At 36.3% G+C, this 8,596-nt stretch overlaps 1 protein-coding gene across 1 annotated transcript; it reads left to right on the top strand.

Annotated features, from left to right (window-relative positions):
• The first annotated feature begins 1,509 nt into the window (after positions 1 to 1,509).
• On the top strand, positions 1,510 to 7,584 carry LOC120172874 (phospholipid-transporting ATPase 1-like). The gene is made up of 7 exons (XM_039180224.1): positions 1,510 to 3,674; positions 3,774 to 4,080; positions 4,703 to 5,411; positions 5,492 to 5,615; positions 5,697 to 5,916; positions 6,185 to 6,643; positions 7,235 to 7,584. The coding sequence occupies exons 1-7, from the start codon at positions 2,162 to 2,164 to the stop codon at positions 7,452 to 7,454; spliced, it is 3,552 nt and encodes a 1,183-aa protein (XP_039036155.1). The 5' UTR covers positions 1,510 to 2,161; the 3' UTR covers positions 7,455 to 7,584.
• The last annotated feature ends 1,012 nt before the right edge of the window (positions 7,585 to 8,596 follow it).

Below are 8,596 nucleotides of genomic sequence, written 5' to 3'. Positions count from 1 at the left end.
TTTAACGGCCGTTACGGCTCGGGCACCTAAAGTGGTAACGTTGGTAACATTAGGCACCTATATAGACAAAAAAATACTTTATGCACCTATTCATGAAAACATGTATAGTTTGAACACTTATTTTATACTTAAGCCAAACTAAAGAGAAAAAACAAAGGGTAAAACACAAATGGTCCCATAATTATAGTAGAGTGTTTTGTTAAGTCCCTTGATTATTAAAAATAAAAAAATGATCTCTTAACTATATGTTGATTTATTTTGAATCATTCGACTATTAAAAGTTATAAAATGATCAATCAATTATTATATGTTTCAAACCCATTTTTTTGTTAAAAATTTGACTATTGTATGAGCTAGACGTTAACATGTTGTCTGAGATACGATGGTCTTCTAAGATTTTGAAATGAGATTTTATCATATCTCAATCAACATGTTTACTTTCAACCCATATTGCAATCATTTATTAACAGAAAATGATGAGTTTGGAACATATGAACAATCGAATGACCATTTTGTCAATAAATCATTTTGAACTTTTAATAGTCGGAACTCAACAAAACAATACCTTATACTCAGAGACTGCTTTATCAAAAAAAAAAAAAAAGCTTAAACTACAATATTAGCCACTAATTTTTTTATTGTGTACTAATTTTACCATTAAACTTTAAAACATTTTAAAACGTTAAATTTTAGTTTACTTTTCAATTAAAACAAGAAGTCATTAACCAACGGGGTTGATTTAAGTGGTAAACAATTTGATATTGCTTAAGTAAAGTCTCAGGTTCGAGTATTATACATAAAATCCTCGCTACGAGACTCACCCACCTAAACTAGGTGTGCGATCCGGATCAATCCAGATTAATCAGAGCGAAGCCTTGAAAACTGGAAGACAATAATAATAAAAAAAACAAGTCATTAAATCATAAATAATCGAATTATGTGACAATTTCATAAAAATTGGCATGTATTGATATGAAAGCTAAATTTAATAGGATAAAATACATAAATGATAATCAACTATAAAGTGTTATTTTGTTAATTCAATAAACTTACAAACTCATTTTTTTTAAACAATTAAACCGGTTTATCAGTAATTTTTTTTTAAATGATTTCAGCTGAAAAATTGCTCTCCATTAATCATCAGTTTCTTTTCATTCGGCCTACAAAAATAATTTTTTTTCAAAGATTCTTATTTATAAAAGTAAATTAGAAAATCATGAGCTGTCCAATAGGAAAAGTAGCATTAATAGGGCCTTTTTCTCTTCGTTCAGTAAGTAATCGACTTTAATGAATTTCTCTCTTGTGAAATGGTAGTCCACACTCCAACATAAATAAAAGGAATTAAAGTTTCATGTTTTCATATTTCCTTTTCATTATGAAATTAAAATTTGGGTTTGAATTTTCCAAGTGAAATGAAAAGGACTTGATTCAACATTCATTGATGTCTGTTTGTACTTAACTCTTGAATTGCCGGCCTCTTTTCTCATTCTTTTCCATTACAAATTTACCGTGCCCCTTGACTTTTGAACACTTTCATCACTCTGTCAACAAATGGCAGAATTGAATGCATCAGCACATCTGCCTTCATAATTACAGATTTTCCTTTCCATGTCTTGCTCTTGAACCTGCTCAGTTTCAAACAAAGGATCATAAAGCAAAGGTTCTTTCTTCTTTGTACTTGTGTATTTGTACTGGGTTGTAGCTTTGGATTTACTCTGCTGATTGGATTTGTGGGTCGTTTTCTGTTTCTTGGCATCTCTTGCTGATGTTTGGTTTTCTTGCAAATTCTGTTGAAACCATAATCTGGGTATTTACTGAGCTTTGTTGATTTGTTGAATTTGAGCTGATGAAGGTGTCTTTGATCCGTAGATAGTGGTTTCCTTAATGTATTACTCTGATGTAAGAGAAGAAAGTTGGAAGGGATCCTCCAATTGTGTTTTTGATGGATTCAAAAACTCAGTTTTGACTTTTGAGCATTTCTTTAGAATTATGGAACCAGCAAATTTGGTTGAAACCACAATCTGGGTATTTTCATGAATTTTGTTGATTTGTTGACTTTGAACTGTTGGAGGTGCCTTTGATCCATAGATAGTTATTTTTGAATTATATACCTCTGATCTCAGAGAAGAAAATTGAAGGAGCTCCTTTAGTTGTTTTGGGGATGGATTCAGAATCAGTTGAGGATTTTTATAGCGTTGGATCTGCCTTGAGTTCATCATCAAGAAGGAGCAATTTTTCTATCCAGTCCAAAGCTTCGGGTAGGAATTCAATTAGGGAGGCCAATTTTGGTGGTTTGGAACCAAAATCTGTTAGATATGGGTCTCACGGAGCTAATTCAGAGACAAATAGCATTAGCATGTCACAAAAAGAGATCGATGTTGAAGATGCTAGGCTGGTACACATAAATGATCCTTTTCTGACAAATGAGAGGTTTGAGTTTTCCGGGAATTCGATTCGGACCGGAAAGTACTCAATCCTAACATTTTTGCCGAGGAACTTGTTTGAGCAGTTTCATAGAGTTGCCTATATATACTTTCTTGTGATTGCTGTGCTTAATCAGCTGCCTCAGCTTGCAGTATTTGGCCGTGGAGTTTCCATTCTGCCATTGGCATTTGTCCTTCTGGTTACAGCAGTTAAGGATGCATATGAGGACCATAGGCGCCATAAGTCGGACCGGATTGAGAATAATAGGCTAGCCTCAGTTTTGGTGAATGATCAGTTTCAACAAAAGAAATGGAAGAACATTCAGGTTGGTGAGATTATCAAGATTTATGCAAATGAAACCATTCCTTGTGATATGGTTCTGCTCTCAACTAGTGATCCAACTGGGGTTGCATACATACAGACTATTAATTTGGATGGAGAATCGAATTTGAAGACACGGTATGCAAAACAAGAGACCCTTATCAAGATTCCTGAGAAGGATAAGATTACTGGGTTGATTAAATGTGAGAAACCCAACAGGAACATATATGGGTTTCAAGCGAACATGGAAGTTGATGGGAAACGACTGTCACTTGGTCCTTCCAACATTATTCTTCGTGGCTGTGAGCTCAAAAATACTGCTTGGGCAGTTGGGGTTGCAGTCTATGCTGGCCGTGAGACGAAAGCTATACTTAACAGCTCAGGAGCCCCATCTAAGAGGAGCCGGCTTGAGACTCATATGAACTTGGAGATCATCTTCCTCTCACTGTTTCTTATTGCTTTGTGTACAGTTGTCTCTGTCTGTACCACTGTTTGGTTGAGGCGCCATAGGGACGAGTTGGATTACATGCCCTTTTATAGAAGAAAGAATTTCTCTAAAGGAGAAGAAGAGAACTATAATTATTCTGGATGGGGATTGGAAATTTGTTTCACATTCCTCATGTCAGTAATTGTGTTCCAGGTCATGATTCCCATTTCGCTGTATATTTCCATGGAGCTAGTCCGGGTTGGTCAGGCTTACTTCATGATTCGAGATACCCAGATGTACGACGAGTCTTCAAATTCAAGATTTCAGTGCAGGGCTTTGAACATAAATGAGGACCTTGGACAAATAAAATATGTTTTCTCTGACAAAACTGGTACACTTACAGAGAACAAGATGGAATTTCAGTGTGCAAGCATTTGGGGAGTAGATTACAGTGGTGGGAAAGCCATTTCACTAGATCAGAAAGATGGTTACTTTGTGAAAGGTAAACAACAGATATATTTCCATTACTTTCCGTCATAGAAAGGAATATTTTTTAGTTTTCTTTAGCATTTTCTGACTTTGTTTCCCTCTTTTTAATCAGTGGATGGAAGTGTTTTGAGGCCTAAGATAAAGGTTAAGACTGTTCCAGATCTTCTACAACTTGCAAGGAACGGAAAAGAAACAGAAGAAGGCAGTCATGTCCACAATTTCTTCCTGGCACTGGCAGCTTGCAATACAATTGTGCCTCTAATTGTAGATACGCCTGATCCTACCGTGAAGTTGATAGATTACCAAGGGGAATCTCCAGATGAACAAGCATTGGTTTATGCTGCTGCTTCATATGGATTTATGCTGATAGAACGAACCTCTGGTCATGTTATGATCGACATTCAAGGAGAAAGGCAAAGGTAATATGAAGTGCTGATTTCTATCTTGTTGAATTCATTTCCACCATTTCTGTTTTATTATATTATGATGACCTCCACCTGCATCCGTTTCAGTTTTGCTGTTGGTTATTTAGTTGAAATGCTTGAAAAAACTAGATATGCAGTTTTCTAACTTTTTATTGGATAAATCGGTATATATACAAGTTTCATTTTTGAAGTTTCCTCAACCAATTTTGCACCAACAGCATGGGGGTCGGAACTAAGTTTTTAACCTGTACAAGTGAAAATGACCTGTAATTTTCATGGTTCAAAGTCAATCATAGCTTTTTATTCTTTGAGTTTATTATCATTTTTTTCAAGTTACTCATTCTTTGCATATTTACCTAGTTCTATGGTTGGGAAAACTGTGTCTACCAGTCATATTTTACTATCACTTCTTTTTACTTTTATTGTTGAAATTTTGAGACATTGGGATATCGTAAGATTAAGAATTAACATTGAAATTACTTTTGGATTGGGAGAAAAAGGATGTCCTATGATAATACCCACTAAAGATATATTTTTTGTTTTGCGATGTTGTACTCCTGCATTTTATCATATTTTATGCTTTTGTTGATGTATAGAAATGTTTTTGGTCGTGCAGGTTTGATGTTTTGGGTTTGCATGAGTTTGATAGTGATCGGAAGAGAATGTCTGTTATTTTGGGGTTCTCAGACAAATCTGTAAAAGTTTTTGTAAAAGGAGCCGACACATCAATGTTTAGTGTCGCAGATAGATCTATGAATAAAAATGTAATATGCACAACTGAAGCCAATCTTTACTCTTACTCCTCATTAGGCTTGAGAACACTTGTTGTCGGGATGAGAGAGCTGAGTACTTCAGAATTCAAGGAATGGCACTCTGCATTTGAAATAGCAAGTACTGCTTTAATGGGTAGAGCTAGTTTGCTTCGGAAGGTTGCAAGCAATATAGAAAAAAATCTATGTATACTAGGTGCCTCTGGTATTGAAGATAAACTGCAACAAGGAGTGCCAGAAGCCATTGAGTCTCTTAGAACAGCCGGGATAAAAGTATGGGTGTTGACTGGGGACAAGCAAGAAACTGCCATATCAATTGGGTACTCCTCCAGGCTCTTGACTAGTAAAATGACACAAATTATTATTAACAGAAAATCAAAGGAGTCATGTAGAAAGAGTTTAGAAGATGCCATCATTATGTCTAAGAAGCTCACAACTATATCAGGCACTACAAATGACACAGGAGGAATGTCGGGAGCTGGTTTAACTCCCATAGCCTTGATTATTGATGGCAGCAGCCTTGTATATATTCTTGACAGTGAACTGGAAGAAAGCGTAAGGAGTTGTAAACTCTTGTTTCCCCCTTTTCTGATTTCCGGCATGCTGATATGACACTTTTTCATATTTGCTTGCAGCTCTTCCAGTTAGCGTGTAATTGTTCTGTGGTTTTGTGTTGTCGGGTAGCCCCGTTACAAAAAGCTGGAATTGTGGCCCTTATAAAGAAGAGGACTTCAGACATGACACTTGCCATTGGGGATGGTAATCATCAATCTGTTGATTTTTCTTTATGGTGGTTTGGAGTTTGGACCAATTAAATCCATACTATTGGATGCTTGACAGGTGCCAATGATGTTTCAATGATCCAAATGGCAGATGTCGGGGTTGGAATCAGTGGCCAAGAAGGTAGGCAAGCTGTAATGGCATCAGATTTTGCGATGGGGCAATTCAGATTCTTAGTCCCTCTTTTGTTGGTCCATGGCCATTGGAATTACCAGAGGATGGGCTACATGATCCTTTACAATTTTTACAGGAATGCTGTGTTTGTCCTTGTTTTATTTTGGTGAGTTACTTTTAGATACTTCATTTTTGCATGCATATGTTCAATCTAGATTTGGTGTTCGAGCATGTTGGTGGTTTAAGTGAACCTCGATTTTCACCTTAGATTCATCGCATCGTCTGCTACTTATCAGGACAAACAGGGTTCAAGGCAATAATGTCATCTTTGCCTGATTTATATGTGTGTGTTTTGAAAATCACTATTTACACTTGGTTCAGAATAGAAGCTGAAATTCATTTGTGGCCGAGTACTTTTTTATTTTTCTTTGCAGGTATGTGCTTTTTACTTGTTTCACTTTGACCACTGCAATCACTGAGTGGAGCAGTGTGTTGTATTCCATAATCTACACATCGTTGCCTACGATTGTGGTCGGTATTCTTGATAAGGACCTGAGCCGAAGGACTCTTTTAAAGTACCCTCATCTGTATAGTGCTGGGCAAAGACATGAATGCTACAACAAAAAGCTTTTCTGGATAACAATGATAGATACTTTCTGGCAAAGTGCAGTTGCCTTTTTTATTCCTCTTCTTTCTTATTGGGGCAGCACCGTTGACGCATCGAGCATAGGGGATCTTTGGACCCTTGCGGTTGTCATATTGGTGAATTTACATTTGGCCATGGATGTCATGCGGTGGAATTGGTTAACTCATGCAGCCATTTGGGGATCTATAATCGCAACTTTCATTTGTGTTATCGTTATTGATTCTTTACCATTTTTAGTTGGTTACTGGTAAGCTCCTTTTACCGTATATATATTCCAAGGTTTTATTTACTTTAACTGAGAAGGTTTTATTTACTTTAATTGAGCATGTTGAGAAATATTTCCCCATAAAATACCTTAAAACATTAATATTTTTACTTGCCTGCTAAAACAACATACTGTTCTACAAGTATAAATTGATATGTACAAATAGAGGTGGCAAATATAGGATGAACTTTGAATTCGGATAATTTTTTGTTCAAATTTCTTTGGGTTTGAACCATCTGGTTTTGGCCTTAGACTTTTAGTCAGTTTGGGTCAAATTAGGTTCAGGCAGATTTCATGTTCAAGCTTTTTTATCCAGATTTGTCATACGGATTAGCAAGTATGTGTGTGCTCATATGAACATGCATATAAATACATGTACGCATGCATGATGTTTTTATGTAAGCATGATCTCCCCCAGTTCTATATTTATGTACTTAGCAGTAATCTCGAGGCTAGAACATCTCAATTATGACCTTTTGGTTGATTAATTATTCATATAGAGTAAATGGGTCGATATATATAATTTCCATTGTATATGATGTTGTGACCCTCGGCACTGCTATGCTTTGACAGGGCCATCTTCGAAATTGCAAAGACTGGATTGTTCTGGTTGTGTTTGCTTGCCATCATTGTGGCTGCACTAATTCCCCGTTTTGTAGTGAAATTTCTTTATCAGTTGTATGTACCTTCCGATGCTCATATAGCAAGAGAAATCGAAAAGTACCGGACTCAGACTGAATCTGGAGCTGTCGGAAGAGAAATGAATTCATTCTTGGACGCTCCCAGGAGATGATAAAGGGTGATTTTGTTCTTATTCAATCTTGGACTCTTCATTTTTCTTGAAGTAACCATGTTCGACACTCGTATATGACTCATATTCGAATGTGGGTATGGTGAAGGGCCCACCAAATCCATAGGAGAATCGATTTATTTTTTGAATATATTATTGTTTGAACCATACTTGTAGACGATGGTGACACTCGAGTTTGTTTGCTATCCAAAGGATAGAGTTTGTACACCGTAGGTTTGTGTTTATGTTGTCATACATCTTATAAACATATTTCATGTAAACTTATTTAATGAAAATTAAATGAATACAGTTTTATTGCAACTTTTTTGTAATCCATTCTCCTAATGCTGCCTTGTATATAATATAAGTGGATTACAAACTATGCTTGATGGATTTCTAATACGAAACTTCTTCAAAACACCAAAATCATTAAATTTCCTAAACTCTTTCTGTCGCAATGCTCCTGCGAGTGGTCCTAGATTGGTGCTCGACTTGGAATCATGATGGAGTCGTTACTGATCATTTTCAAGTTAGGTAGATCTGACACCTACATACCATTTACTGGGTCTGCATCTTACCAGAAAATTGTCAAGTTCAGGAGTCGATTACAACCAGGGGATGATGAGTACCCCTGAGTTGTTCTTTCGGTACCACACGATTACCCGGTTGTCTTAACTACAAAAGTTAAAAATTTAGAAAATATAAAGTTCGATCCGAGATAGTTACCTTTGACGATTATTTAGGAATATGAAAGGTTACTCTAAAAAAATTAATAGGGAAGGAACCCATTTTTGGGAAAGAGCCTAAAATAAGCCTCCTCAAAACTATGTCGTTTTGGAAAAGGTTTAAATGCCCATATTAGGTCATTTTTTCTTATTTTCTTTCATTTTCATTTTCTTTATATAGAGAAGCTCTTTTCATTTTTTTACAGAGAGAAACTCTCTTCTCTCTAAAAGCTGAGGTCGCTTGTCACTATACGTCGTCGATCACGACCGTTGACCGACCAACGACCGCCGTTCGTCGTCGTTAATGTGTACCAAATCACACCGGACGACTTGTCTCGATGAGGAGATTTGTGATTCGACGTCCGTTTCTTCGAGAGGCACTCTGATCGTCGGAAAAAGGGAAAAAACCGTTCGAATATT

This window comes from Hibiscus syriacus, unplaced genomic scaffold (assembly GCF_006381635.1).
Source record: "Hibiscus syriacus cultivar Baekdansim isolate YM2019G1 unplaced genomic scaffold, ASM638163v2 tig00111881_pilon, whole genome shotgun sequence".
Classification (NCBI taxonomy): domain Eukaryota; kingdom Viridiplantae; phylum Streptophyta; class Magnoliopsida; order Malvales; family Malvaceae; genus Hibiscus; species Hibiscus syriacus.
The sequence above is the reverse complement of the archived record's forward strand: the minus strand, read 5'-3'. Positions and strand labels throughout refer to the sequence as shown.